Source organism: Cryptotermes secundus, unplaced genomic scaffold (assembly GCF_002891405.2).
Source record: "Cryptotermes secundus unplaced genomic scaffold, Csec_1.0 scaffold1928, whole genome shotgun sequence".
In the NCBI taxonomy this organism is placed as follows: domain Eukaryota; kingdom Metazoa; phylum Arthropoda; class Insecta; order Blattodea; family Kalotermitidae; genus Cryptotermes; species Cryptotermes secundus.
In genome coordinates this window covers 522,104-537,192 of record NW_019740681.1, presented here as the reverse complement: position 1 = coordinate 537,192, position 15,089 = coordinate 522,104, and the positions used below count along the sequence as shown (strand labels likewise).

General features: G+C 43.0%; 1 protein-coding gene across 4 annotated transcripts in view; it reads left to right on the top strand.

Moving 5' to 3' along the window:
- LOC111872620 (CAD protein) overlaps positions 1 to 15,089 on the top strand; it is a 77,835-nt gene that overhangs the window by 17,149 nt on the left and 45,597 nt on the right. For all 4 annotated transcript variants that reach the window (XM_023866697.2, XM_023866699.2, XM_033754766.1 and 1 more), the window contains 13 exons: positions 802 to 1,115; positions 2,346 to 2,531; positions 3,041 to 3,223; positions 3,994 to 4,198; positions 4,680 to 4,913; positions 6,061 to 6,282; positions 7,300 to 7,503; positions 8,245 to 8,463; positions 10,040 to 10,460; positions 10,737 to 10,868; positions 12,707 to 12,882; positions 13,591 to 13,790; positions 14,286 to 14,712. In XM_023866697.2, coding sequence (XP_023722465.1) covers positions 802 to 1,115; positions 2,346 to 2,531; positions 3,041 to 3,223; positions 3,994 to 4,198; positions 4,680 to 4,913; positions 6,061 to 6,282; positions 7,300 to 7,503; positions 8,245 to 8,463; positions 10,040 to 10,460; positions 10,737 to 10,868; positions 12,707 to 12,882; positions 13,591 to 13,790; positions 14,286 to 14,712 — 3,123 coding nt within the window. The remainder of the gene's footprint in view (positions 1 to 801; positions 1,116 to 2,345; positions 2,532 to 3,040; positions 3,224 to 3,993; positions 4,199 to 4,679; positions 4,914 to 6,060; positions 6,283 to 7,299; positions 7,504 to 8,244; positions 8,464 to 10,039; positions 10,461 to 10,736; positions 10,869 to 12,706; positions 12,883 to 13,590; positions 13,791 to 14,285; positions 14,713 to 15,089) is intronic.

Sequence of the window (15,089 nt, the reverse complement as noted above, 5' to 3'; positions counted from 1 at the left end):
TATTTGTTGGTTACTGGCACATTCATAATAACTGTCTGATAGTTCGTTGAGCTTCAGGAGTCACTAGAACAGGGTGCACAAGGGAATATTTAGATCTGAGAGGGAGGAAGTGACAGGACGGGGAAAGCTGCATATCTTGTACTCCTTGCCAAGTGTTACTGTAGCAGGGTGATCGGGTCGAGGATAATAGAAGTGGGGCCTGCAGCAGGCATGTAAGAGATGTGAAATGGTTACACAGTTCTGGTCAGAAACCTGAAGGAAGGGGCCACCTGGAAGAACTGGATGTATAGGGGAATATAACATTGAAATTGATCTTAAAGAAATCTGTTGTGGACTGGTTTAATTTACTCCAGGCCATGACAATATATATGTTCTCGTGAACATGATAATGAATCTTTGAGCTCCATAAAAGGTGGCAAATTTTTTGGCTGGCTGATTATTTAGCAGAGTCTGACTGATATGAGACAGTTGGCAGTCCTGTTTATACAGCCAAAATGCAGTTCATTTGTGTGAATAGTGGGGGGTGGAGTCCAGCTGGGTTCACTCAGCACGGTGGCCACCGATTGGCCTATTGCACCTGCCCCGGGTGATTATGATGATAGAGAATTTGGTGGAATAAAGATTGGCAGGGGAAACTGAAGTACTCAGAGAAAACCTGCCCCAGTGTCACTTTGTCCACCACAAATCCCACTTGACCAGACCCAGGCTCCAACCTGGGGCGCCACGGTGGGTAGTCAGTGACTAATCGCTTGAGCTGTGGCGCGGCAATGTATGTGAATGAATGCTTTTGTAATTTTGCAGGCTCCGGTAGTGTACAATGCTGAAGGGTGCCCCAGAATATGTGTTGTTGACTGCGGTCTGAAGTACAACCAACTGCGCTGTCTCTTGACGAGGGGGGCGAGGCTGGATGTAGTTCGGTGGGACCACACCCTGAACCCAGAGCAGTTTGATGGGCTCTTCCTCAGCAATGGGCCTGGTGATCCAGCTCTGTGTGGTGTTGCAATTGATAACATTAGGAACGTGATGCTGCGTGAAGACCATAAACCCATCTTCGGTATTTGTCTGGGTCACCAGCTGTTGGCTGTAGCCGCCGGTTGCAGCACGTTCAAGATGAAGTGAGTAACTCTCAGCATTACAGCACAGTTCCGTTCATTTGACTTTCATACCATCTGAGCACATGTCTTCCGTGTGAATTTATCTCACAGTTATGATGTCTTATATGAACCTGGGGGTAAAGGGAGGCTGGTGTGTAAGGCTGACAACCTCACCGCCATTTGTGAGCCGATTGTCTAGGGAAAATGTGGGAGCCTTGACATCTCACAACCCAATGGGCCTCCACGGCCTGTTACAGGGATAGCTTTACCTTTTATATGAAATTAGACACTCACTTGCAAATCTGAGCAGGTTGTTGTAGAGGTAAGGGTATGGACTTGTATTCTGTAGCTACTTTGTTTTTCATGGATTTCCTCAGTACATCCAGCAACTGCTGAGATACTATGTTGATTAGGCCATGACCACTTCCTTCCCAACCTTTTGCAATTCGTTATTTGCCAGTTGTCCCCTCGTCTGACACTGTATAATCTCGGTAACTTAACAATGAGAACCTGTGATGAAGGTTTTGTTTGCTCGTCTGTCTTATTCGTATTTTATTTAATGAATCTGTCAGTTGCTCAGGGTTTATAAGATAATTTATGAAGAGCAACTTGAAAAGGACTTGAAAGGGAGTGGCTGTGATCTAATATAAGATGCTGTACTGGCATTTGCCTGAAGGGACTGAGGAAAATCACTAAAGTCCTGTCTGGATTGTTGATGTCTCCTCAGTATTAGTCAGCCATACTTCAGGAAGCTGTAGTCTGGAACACGGCTACCAACATTTGGAACCTTCTGGATGGAAGTGTGTTCTTGTAAATGGTTACAGACTCTTTGAGATGAACCACCTGCTTCCGTTGTCAGGACCAGTTAGACCCAGCAACAACATAAGCGCAGAAGCTGAAGAAGGCATTGTTGGGAGCTGCTACAAAGCAACAGTTACATCAAGTTGTAGCAGAGTGAGAGGGCTTAGTGTTTGCAGCAGTGTTTTTTTAAGTGCATAGATTAGCATTTGTGTTATAATTGCGCGTAGTTAAGAGTTATGACTGTTCTGTAAATCCAGTTGCCAATCTAGTCACTAACACATGACAGCATTCAAAAAGCTGTTGGGCAAAAATTAAATTTGGCCCCTAACTGCCTGATGATGTACTTACATGGATTTCAGTTGAATCTCTTGTTTGGGTTCAGCTTGTATTTCAGCAGTATATGCATGCATGTTTGTGTACCTTTGATTGTTAGCTTCAGTTATGTTGTAGATATGGCAACCGTGGACACAACCAACCATGCACACATCATGGGACCGGTCGTTGTTTCATGACGTCGCAGAACCATGGCTTTGCTGTGGATGTTTCTAGTCTGCCCACTGGCTGGTTACCACTCTTTACTAACACTAATGACAACACTAATGAAGGCATCGTTCACTCCACTTTGCCATATTTTAGGTAAATATTCTGTATCTGACAACACTGCAAGGAATTAAGTTTTATGAATCAGTGAATTGTGGAGATTCTGCTGTATTAGTGCAAAGAGAAGTGGCATTGAATTTCATCTGATTGTTAAAGAGAGACATGTGTTTAGGAAGAAAGATCAGTAGCATGAATGTGTCGTTTATTTGTTAATCCTTTCATATCCTCTGTCAGATGGCTGCTTCCAACATCACAATTTACCAAAACAGATCTCCTGTTGGACTCCTTTCACCAACAACTTTATGAATGTACCATCAACTTATGATTGCATGCTGACTGTGAAATCTGTCTTTTTATGTCCTTTGACATCTCTTGTAGTAGTGCATGTGTACCAGCAGCAACAGATGGCATGAGTTTTGTATTTCCCATGACACAGTGTCTCTTTTTGAATTTTGTGCTCATGTTCTATGGCTGATATGAACTGAAAGTGGAGATGGATTGAGCTGTGTGATATATTCTGCTGACATGCTGCCATTCCTATCTAGCGTTCAGTTCCATCCAGAGCACACGGCTGGACCCCAGGACCTGGAGTGCCTCTTTGATGTTTTCCTGGATGTGGTCAAGAATCACAAAGCTGGCAGAGACATCTCTGTGCAGCAGTTGCTAACAGAACAGTTGCTATATCGCCCCGTGTGTCCCACCAATCCAGCACAGCGTCTGCATCCCAGGTAAACTGAACCAATATCCATTTGCATGAGTTCTGAGTTGTGTAATTACATAAAACAATGTATCAGACTTGAAAATGTATTGATGCTACTGCACTCCGTTAACTCTCTGAAGCTTGAAGCCTCACACTGTGAATTTTCTACTAACTACATAGCTGCAACTGTCAGTACAACTGGCCAACATGAATAGGTTCCCGAGGTTTTTTGTCAGCCAGAAGATGCAAGTAATGTTATTTGTGTTATTGTGATATCTTCTTTTGCCACATCACACCAAGCATCTTAATAGGCCTAAATGTACAAATGTTTTCTATTATACTTTGGTTTATTAATACATTTATCATTCTTTGTATGTCCACATTCTTTGTCTCATTTTCTTGGTTACTCTGTGCCTTATATCCTCATTTTGTTGCAGAAATATAGCCTGTGGTTTCTTATGAAAATTAACAGAGTTCTGATTGGCAGGTTTCACACACACAGCCATCTTGGTAGTTCTTAGGAGTGGAATTTCATATTTTTTATACCTATTTGTGGCTAGAATGAAGCCAGAAGTTCATGTAAATTATGCACAGAATTCAGTCCATGCCTCACAGGAAACACTGCTTCTACATTTTGGGGTTCAACCAGCAAATGATGCTTACAGAGATACATATTGTTCATGTGGAATTCAGAATTCAAAGGGATAAAGCGCTCTATCATTTCTTCTTATGCCCGTATGTTATTTTATGTACTCTATTTCCCATTAAAGAAAGATGAATTAAGCTGTTGTTTTGCAGGAAGGTGCTCATCCTGGGCTCGGGGGGACTGTCCATCGGACAAGCTGGCGAGTTTGACTACTCAGGCTCACAGGCTATCAAGGCCCTGAAAGAGGAGAACATTCAGACTGTACTGATTAACCCGAACATTGCCACAGTTCAGACCTCAAAGGGCCTTGCAGATAAAGTGTACTTCTTGCCACTGATGCCAGAGTATGTGGAACAGGTAGGGAAACTTCAGGTGATGACCACTGAAGAAGTAAACTATGTGCAGGTCCTGCCCTCTAGCATTGGCTCCAGGATATAAATGTATGGTAATCATTTTTGTTACAGGATAGTTACGAATATGTAAGACATTTTGCAATGAAACACATTGGTCCAACTAAGTAATTGACTTATCATCCTTGATTTGATTGTGAGACAAACATAGACAAGGAAGTTCCCATGATATTTGGCATGTGAGTTAGTGTTAAGCAGTTTGTAGAAAAATTCCACAAATTTCCAAATCATTGTGTGAAGTCTTCTTGTTTCCAAAACCCAATTTTTGTTGGAGGAGAAGGATTGTAGCCTGTATCCAAAAATTTATATACCCTGGTCTGACTGGTGAATGAACCTAAGATCCTCTGAAATAATTCTGATTGTGCTACCTGAGATCCAAAGTGCTCACACCTGAAAGTAGACGTTCAGCACTCTATCGCGTTTTACAGGTGATAATATCAGAGAGACCAGATGGTGTGCTGCTAACATTTGGGGGGCAGACAGCTCTCAACTGTGGAGTCAAGCTGCAGCATTCTGGTGTGTTTGAAAAGTACAATGTGACTATTCTTGGCACGCCAATCCAATCCATCATTGAGACAGAGGACAGGAAGATTTTTGCAGACAGAATAAATGAGATAGGTGAGAGAGTGGCTCCAAGTGCTGCTGTGTATTCAGTACAAGAGGTAAGCATCATGGTTTTCTACAGCCACTCTAGCAAAATGTGAGGATATTCCCTCTAGGCTGTGACCAGTTCCTACCATGTTCAAATCATTGTTGATTAGTCATCCTCACTGAATGCTGTGTTGCCTGACTTACTAGAAACTAAACTAAACTCTGTGGCCTGTAGTCTGCAAGCGAACTATACTGACCAAGCGACCGCCGCTTGTCGGCGAAGTTAGTGCCAACTTTAGCGGATAGAGGTGTCACATTGCCAGCGCAACGGATCCCCACGGCCGTTAATCTCGGTTTTCTAGACCGGAGCCACTATTTCCTTGAAATAGCTCCTCAGCTATCTTCACAAGGCTGACTGGACCCCGTTCCAGACCCACTACTTCTCAGAAAATCTGGTAGCGCCGGGAATCGAACACAGACCTCTGGATCTGTAGCCAGGAACTCTGACCACTAGACAACCGAGGTGGTCCCTGAGTTACTAGAAGCATTATTAAATAAACTGTAAATAAATAAGATGTACATGTTCAGCATAGGGGGTTCAGGAAAGCAGAGTTGGTGTAGTGATGAGCTGTACACTGGAGGGGTGAGGGATCAAGGTTCGATTCCTGGCAGGGATGAGATTTTTCTTTTCTTCATACCATACATCCATATATCCAATAGGTAACAGAGATTCTTTCCCTGAGAGCAAAGTGTCTGAGGCATGAAGCTGACTACTTACCTCCACTTACTGCCAAGATCAAGAATGAATGGAGTTATTCTCTCAGTCCCCTATATGTCTTCATGTTGTGGTGTGTAATTAGTAAAGCTCAGGAATATTTTTGTCACTGTATAACCCCGGTCTAATGTTCCCCAGTCTATAGTTTTCTGTCATTTAATGCTCAATATCAGTGATGCCAAATCAACAGTCCCAATGTTAAATTATCTCAGGTTAGCATTAAAATCTACTGCTCCACAGAGAAACCTTGAATGCACTCAGTTCCTGTCTGGACACCGTGTTGAGGAGGTCTGGAGCAGATGTTGCTGCCATATTGGTCCATGTACATTTGTTACAGGGTCTGGAAGCTGCAGAGAAACTGGACTGTATGCAGTCTGAGTGCCATGTTGAGGAGGTCAGGAGCAGATGTTGCTGCCATATTGGTCCATGTACAATTGTTACAGGCTCTGGAAGCTGCAGAGAAACTGGAATATCCTGTGATGGCTAGAGCAGCTTTCTCTTTAGGAGGCCTCGGTTCTGGTTTTGCGAACAACAAGGAGGAGTTGCGTTGTCTGGCCCAGCAGGCTTTGGCCCACTCCAGGCAGCTCATCATCGACAAGTCCCTGAAAGGCTGGAAGGAAGTGGAGTATGAGGTGGTTAGAGACGCATATGATAACTGCATTACGGTAAGTGGGAGTAATTGGCGACAAGCCTATAGTTCATACTGAGCTGTTAGTATAGTGCTCATGCTCTGAACACATGAACACATATTAGGGAGACGTTCAGTTTGATTTTCTGCTTGGATACCAAATGTCTTAGCTTAAACTTTGGTTTTCTTCAGTGTCTCCAGAGAAGTTTCCAGGATAGTTCTTCAATTAGGCCATAATCTCTTTGTTCCAGATCCTTTGCAATTCATCAGTCCTTCCCTTGGGTGCTATGTAGTCTACATGTAGCACTGTAAAATAAACTACAAACTTATAACAGCCGGGATAGCTCAATCGATAGAGTGACAGGCTACAGTCTGGACAGCTGGGGTTTGATTCCTGGCAGTGGAAAGATTTTATTTCCTCCATAGTGTCCAGATTGGCCCTGGGTTCCACGGAGCCTCCCATCCACTGGGTACCTGGAGCTGTGTGTTTTATTTCTGCATACTTTCAGACTTGTTGCTCTTTACTGGCATTAGCCATTATCAGTCATCCATTTTGTATTAGAATGGTGCATGGGCATTATCCAGCTGGCCTAGTGCTGCCTTTTTAAGTACATATACCACTTGCCCTAGAGCTAAAAGTCTGGCTGCTACATTAATAGTGCAGGCGGTCTTAAGTTGCCTGTTCCCAGATAATGGAAGTTAAGGATAATCTTTGCACACAGTCTGAATATACTCAGTATAAAAATTCTATCTGAACATGAAATTGTTGAATGTTTCTGGAAACTTAATTCATCATCTGAGATCACATCTGATTGACTGGTGGAATTGGTTGGCCATTCAGAAGTTGCATGTGAATGCACTCGTGTGTGTGACGGTTCACGTCATGCTCTTCTGAGCTATGACTTAGTGCAGTCTGGTACTCAGAAAGTTAGTCACAGTATGAAGTGAATTGACTGATGTACTCCGTTTACATGTAGAAGGTAGATGACAGTTCAGAAGTATTTAATTTTCTTCATCTTTTAATTTGGTTATGTTGTACTCTGTCTTGTTACAGGTCTGCAACATGGAAAATGTCGACCCTCTTGGTATTCACACAGGAGAATCTATCGTTGTTGCACCAAGCCAAACACTTACTAATCGAGAATACAATCTTCTTCGAACAACTGCAATAAATGTCATCAGGCATTTTGGTGTCGTTGGAGAGTGTAACATTCAGTATGCTTGCAATCCAAATTCAGAGGAGTACTACATCATTGAGGTGATTAGCCTTCTTCTCTCTCCTCTCCTCTCCAATTTTGTCCCGTATTCTCCCTAGAATATAATATTTTTCCTAACATATTATTTCCATCTTGATCTCAGTCTTCCTGCTGGGTGTATTCCTTTAGTTTCATGCTCAAAACCTTTTATGGGCTTCTGTCTGTCTTCATCCTTAAGACATTTCGATACCATATTATTCAGTTATTTATTAGGATGATAATATTAAGAGGGATCTTGGAGAGATAGGGTGGGGTGGTGTGGACTGGATTCATGTGGTTCAGGGTAGAGACCAGTGGAGGGCTTTTGTGAACACAATAATGAACCTCTGGGTTCCATAAAATGTTTGGAAAATTCTTGAGCAGCTGAGCAACTGCTTCTCTGAAAAGAATCATCTTTATGGAGTTAGTTATCTTCAATACATTTGTCCTTAAATTCTAATTTATTTTTTCATTTCTTGTTCTCCTGTTTATGGTTTTCCCTACCATGTGCCTTAGTGATTACTTGTATAATATAACAAATGTAGAAGGTAAAGTGCTTATCCTTTAATGTCTGTAAATAAGAAATTGAACTGTTTGTATGCCATGAGCTGACTAGATCAGTTCCAGGATACTTCTGTTAACACTGACACAGACAACGAGATTGGCTATTGTTAATCGCTTAGTACAGCTTTTCTGACAATAGATGGCACAAAGTGTAGCTTACCAGTGTTTGAGGAAAGATGTGGTTCACAATATGGTTGCAGGTGAATGCCCGTCTGTCTCGGAGCTCTGCCCTGGCCAGCAAAGCTACAGGCTACCCTTTGGCTTACGTGGCTGCCAAACTGTCCCTTGGAATTCCCCTGCCTGATATCAGGAACTCAGTGACAGGATCCACCACTGCCTGCTTCGAGCCCAGTCTGGACTACTGTGTGGTGAAGATCCCACGATGGGACCTCAGCAAGTTCACCAGAGTTAGCACTAAGGTACTTGTGTCTTCTGAGACTCTGCTACTTTGCTCAAACAGCTAAATAAAATTATTTTTAGTGAATAATAAGCAAAGAACAGCAAATGAAAACAAGAAATAAGAAATATATATGACAAACTGAAAACAAAAATCAAAACATCCTTCTGCTACGTTTAATTATGATGCCTTTGTCTATTTCATTGGTGTTTTATTTTGATTTAATAAGACATTTTTTAATAATTGTGTTTGAAACAAACTTGCCTATTTTGGTACCATTGTTAAGCTGGAGACTTACATCTTGTCATCTGTCCTCAGTTGCTTATTCAGTGTATTCACAATTACTCACATGGTCTGCTTTTGTTTAAATGAAATACTGAGGGAAATATTTGTACCTACATAGGATGCTGTAAGTGAGGAATTAGGGTACTACAGAATGCGGCTGTGTGTTGTGTACAGGTCACCTGGTTTTGTTAGGGCAGTGAAATGTAAAAGAGTATGATGGGATGGGCATATAGCTAGGATGGGAAGACAAGAACTGCATATGGAATTTTAATGTGAAAAACCTCTTGAAAAACATTTACTTGGAAGACAGCTACTGTAAAATCATGGTAAGTATAGTGTGTTCTATGAAGCTGGTTCGCATAACAGTAACATACTGGAATTTTATTTGTGAGATGCTTGGTTCGAATCTCAGCTAGGACACGTGCTTTCTTAACTAAGGGTTTTTGTGGCGCTCTCAGTCCTTGCAGGCAGACAGTGGACAGTACCTTGATTAGGTCATGGTCTCTTCCCCCCAAAACTTTTACAGCTCATCATTCACTATAACATTGAGTGCTGTAGTCTGGCAACCAAAGTGTCAGGTAATAAACCAGAAAAAGGATACAGTATTCGAAAATCAGTTTTAAACAGAGATGTATCTTCATTCAGTATGTATGCTGGAATGCATTGGTTCCTGCATGGCTATCAGCATAGCAGCCACTGTATGAAAAACTGCAGTAACTACATCACAGACCACAGCACCCATGCCACAGACTGCTGTAACCATGTCACAGACTGCAGAAGCCATACCACAGACTGCTGAAACCATGTCACAGACTGCAACAATCATCCCACATTACAGAAACCACATCACAGACTGCAGGAATCATCCCACACTGCAGAAACCACATCACAGACTGCTGCAACCACACTGTGGACCACAGAAATCACGTCAGAGACTTCAACACTCATCCAACATTACAGAAACCATGTGACAGACAACAGCAACCAAATTAGAGACTGTAGCAGCCACAGAACTGATAAGACTGCCATAGCCTTTGTGTTGAGCCTCTGTAGAACACTGTGGATTGTAATATCATTACTGAGAAAGTGAGCTGCAGTTGTAATTTTGGGGGGGGTGGAGGGTCTCCTGGTTTGACTCCTAGTTGGGATGCTGGCTGTTTTGGCTGAGCCTTATCATGATTTTACTTGTGCAGGATATTAGCCCAGCTTAGGTCATCGCTTCCTTCCACATTCTTTCCAGTCTAATTATTGATGCTGTGTCATCACAACAAGAACACAATTCTTGTTTTAATATGAACTTGTTACGCTTCTAGATTGGCAGCTCGATGAAGAGTGTAGGAGAAGTAATGGCAATTGGAAGGAAGTTTGAAGAGGCTTTCCAGAAGGCATTGCGTATGATGGATGAGAACGTCCTGGGATTTGACCCTTATGTGAAGGCCCTCTCTGACGAAGAACTTGAGACCCCAACAGACAAACGTATGTTTGTGTTGGCTGCAGCCCTGAAGGCAGGGTACAGCATCGATCGGCTGTGTGATCTCACAAAGATTGACAGGTGGTTTCTGCAGAAGATGAAGAACATTGTGGACTATCAGGTGATTCTGGAGTCGCTTGGCCAGCCTCAGCTATCGCAGGAGCTGCTTCTGAAAGCAAAGCAGTATGGCTTCTCGGACAAACAGATTGCAACATTCGTCAAGAGCACCGAGCTGTCTGTCAGGAGGAAGCGGGAGGAAACAGGTGAGTATTGGTGTGTGTCTCGTTACAGTATGAGCTCAGACATGTTCAGGAATGTTTGCATGTCTTGAGGGCAGATGTTATGTACACAACCTCCAGAATATTCTTCACCTCCTCCTCTTCATCCTCCATCATTATCATTGTTCCTTCCTCTTCTTACTTGCCTTCTCCCCTCACCTCCCCCTCCGCTAATGTTGGAACAGTGAGTGAGCTGCATGGGTGTTGCACTGTGTGCTGTTAGGGTCAAGTTGCTCATGCTGTGTGTACTGTGCTTTCAAGGAATCACTCCATATGTGAAGCAGATCGACACAGTGGCAGCCGAATGGCCAGCGAGCACCAACTACTTATACCTCACATACAACGGCTCAGCTCATGACTTAACATTCCCTGGTGGGCTCACCATGGTCATAGGTAAGTGACTGTTGCATCTCTCCTTGAAGGAGTGTTTTTCTTTTTTTTAAATCACTTAGTTGTGGGGGTGGAGTCCAACTGGGTCCACTCAACACGGTGGCCACTGATTGGCCTATTGTGCCTGCCCTGGGTGATTATGATGATGGAGAATTTGGTGGAATGAAGATTGGCAGAGGAAACCGAAATACTCCAAGAAAACCCACCCCAGCGCCATTTTGTCCACCACAAATCCCACTTGACCAGACCCGGTGGGAAGCCAGTGATTAACCGCTTGAGCTATGGCGCGACCTTGAAGTGTTGATGGCCTGACATGAAATGCAGCATGAGATTCACTAGCATTGAGGCTCTTGCAGTCCCCCACCCTCCGAGAACACCCCAACTCGAGTCACAAACGGGCTGTGTTAGGAACATAGAGATGGAACTGCAGTTGAGATTGACAGGATCTGGTGAGTACAGAGAAGAATATTCAGGTCCACAGAAATGAAATTTCTGGAGAGCTGAATGTTGTAACGGTTAGCCATCCCAAGTTGCAGTGGCGGTAGTTAGTGCTGTACTTCTCCAGGTAGTTCGTTCGTGTGATGATATTATTCAGTATTTGAATTCAGAATGTCTGTATGCTCACCTTTAACCTTTGGGGGGGGGGTTGTATGCAGTGTAGTTGCCATTTTCAGTACAGCTGTCATGAAGTGCCAATACTGAGTCCAACATGGATGGCTTCCCCCAGTTTTTTACCAGTCAGAAGATGCAAATAATGTTATTTGTGTCATATTCTCACATCATGTCACATCACGTCACATTTTGTTTTGTTAATAGGCCTACATGTAATAACTCTGTTTTCTTTTAATTTGATTTATTTGTTTGTATTCTCTCTTTCTCTCCCCCTCTCCCCTTTCTTCCATGTTCATTTCTGTCTCCACATTATTCTTGTCTTCTTGGGTACAGTTTACCTTACATTCTAATTTTATTGCTGAAGTACTGTATAACCAGTTTGTATCTTATGCCCATTAACAGAGTTCTGATCAATAGGTTCCATACTTGGCTGTCATATTGCCTTCTTGGGGTGGGAAATCATTTTCTTATGCATGTTTGTGTCTAGGAGCTGGAGGTGTTAATTCAGTTTAAGAACTGCAAAATCTGCATATAAAAAGTTAAGATTTGTTGTTCCTGGAGTTGAAGCCTAAGTTTATCTAAATAATATACTAAACATTGAGTTCCTCACAGGAAAGACTCCAGCTCTATAACGAAGCCCAACAGGTTAATGCTGTTCAGGGAAACAGTCGCTGTTTACTGTGAGAACCATACGGAACACACAAATACACTCTGTGGGCAGAATGCAGAGACTTTTTGAAGCAGGTAGTACATGTAGTTACCACTGTGATTTAAAGAGCTAAGTAACTATATCTAATTATGTGTTTTATGTCACTTGTGTTGAATCTCCAAGTTGTAGTATAAAGGTACTACAAAGTGATTTACTTAGAGGCAGTCCCAAATTAATAACAGTCATGTAATGTTGAAACTTGGCAACATTGTGTACTCTGCAACACTGATCTGGTGTCTGCCTGCCTGATTTGTCGCATTTCCTTCAATTTGTGATTTCACATGTTGTGTCACAGCATTTGCAAACATGGAACCTCATGTCAGCCTATGTCTCCTGGCTGTGAGACACCAACTTCAGCTTCAGTTACCTCCACATATACCAAGGTTAGGTTAGGTTGGATTAGGTTTTTTTCTTGTCAGTAGATTATCATGTCATCTGTAGTTATTAATTCGGGGCTGCCTCTGAGTGAACCACCCTTGCAGTGATAGATTTAATGGTATGTACTGTAATTGTTGGTTAGGTTCGGGCGTATATCGCATAGGCAGTTCAGTCGAGTTTGACTGGTGTGCTGTTGGATGTCTTCGAGAGCTCCGTAACCTGGGCAAGAAGACCATCATGGTGAACTACAATCCAGAAACTGTCAGCACTGATTATGACATGTGTGACCGATTGTATTTTGAAGAGATTTCATTCGAGGTATGTTATAAGCTGTACAGACTCATGTACCATACGGTCTTCTGGCATGTGATGCCGTGTGGTCTGAGGGATCTCTTATCTGACAGGTTTGGCTGTTGTGATCACTCAGATGAGTGGTTTAATTAATAGCATAGTTGGTTGAGGCACTATGCTACAAGCTGGAAGGTCATGGGTTCAAGTCCCAGTGAGGTAATTGGATTTTTTCAAATGACCTAATCCTTCCAGCTGCACTATGGCCCTGGGGTCCACTCAGCCTCTAACAGAAATGAGTACCAGGAATATTCTTGGGAGTAAAGGGTGGCCAGCGCGTAAGGCTGACAACCTCACCGCCATCTGTGAGCCGATTGTCAAGAAAATGTGGGAGTCTCAACCTCTCATGACCCTACAGGCCTCCACGGCCTGTTACAGGGATAACTTTAATTTACTTACTTTACTTGACTTTATATCATACATATATACTGCAGCCAAGAAGTGATGAATTTCATGGTTTTCTTCCCTGTTACTGACGATAATATGGGGCATTATCACTTGTGACGTTTTTAGTTTATGCTTGCTTATGTTAATACAGTTCTCAAATTGTGTGATATTGGCAAGGAAGACAACTGTACCCTGGGTGAGAATGGACACTTCTGCGCGTGAGTCAGTCAGCATCCATATGGTGTGTCTGTCCGTTACTCTCAATTTGTGCCGTAATATTGTCCGCTGCAGGTTGTGATGGACATATACAATGCAGAGAATCCTGAAGGAATAATCCTGTGCATGGGGGGGCAGTTACCCAACAACATTGCCATGGATCTGCACCGCCAACAAGCTCGTATTCTGGGCACGTCTCCCGAGTCTGTTGATGGGGCTGAAAATAGATTCAAATTTTCCCGTATGCTGGATCGCATTGGAATCTCTCAGCCCAGGTAATTTAATGTACATGTATTTATTGTGTGTGTATCGTTTTATTGGTGAGGAAACTGAAACCTCAGACAGCATATCCGGTCTCCACACTGAGACCTGAACCATGCACTTACAGAATATAAGGCAGTTATGGCGCTTGGTTATGTATGACTCAAGTCACTGAGATGAATCGGGTGATGTTTTGGAACTGCTCTGGATTTGTATTTGGGAGGTGCTTGGTTGGAACCTCAGATAAGAAACAGGCCATTCTGACTTAGATTCTTTGTGCTTTTCTCAATCTGCAGCTACGCGCTAAGTAACTTCATCCTACCAGATCTTTCCCACCCATCAGTCGTCCTATCTTTCAGTGCTGTGTAGAGTAGCTACTGAGAATGTCATAAAATAAACCCCAAAGAGACTTCAGTGTGTTAGGTTTAAACAGAGCATGTGTAATTCATGTGGAGGCAATGAAATGTGGAGACATCTGACTGACTGAACATTGACTTACGTCCAAACAGATGGAAGGAACTCACAAACCTCAAGTCAGCGATAGAATTCTGTGAAGAAGTGGGCTATCCTTGTCTTGTGCGGCCATCTTACGTGCTCAGTGGAGCCGCGATGAATGTTGCCCATTCTCCTCAAGACTTGGAGACTTACCTCAAGTCCGCAAGTGACGTCAGCAAGGAGCATCCAGTAGTCATCTCTAAGTTTCTTTTGGAGGCCAAAGAGATTGACGTTGATGCCGTTGCATATGATGGCATTATCCTGTGCCTCGCTGTCTGTGAACATGTTGAGAATGCAGGGGTGCATTCTGGAGATGCTACCCTTGTTACACCCCCTCAGGACATCAACCCCCAGACTCTACAGAAGATCATGGCAATTTCAAGGGCAATTGCGGGAGCCCTGGAAGTCACTGGGCCCTTCAACATGCAGCTCATAGCGAAGGTACTCAGTGTGTTCACATTTCTTTGTCACAACCTAGTGGTGTTAGTGTAGTGAATCTGAAACATGTTTGAGGATGTGTCATCATCAGATAATGATGTTCCTCATTACATGGTCCTCAGAAAGTCAGTAGATCCTGTTTTCAACACATGATGGGAACACAAATTGCCATACCAAGGATCTCGTTGAATGTACAGCCCTCTCTTCCATTCAGACCAATGTTAGCAATGATAGCCATACAATAATCTGCACCAATGACAAGCACTTTGGGATAGTTTATGTAAAGCAAGTAGGATGGGGTGGAATGCAGCAGTGGCAAGAGGGAGGAAGCCTGTAGCACCATCATCCCCACTGTCCATGGGACATCTTTTGTGGCCTCA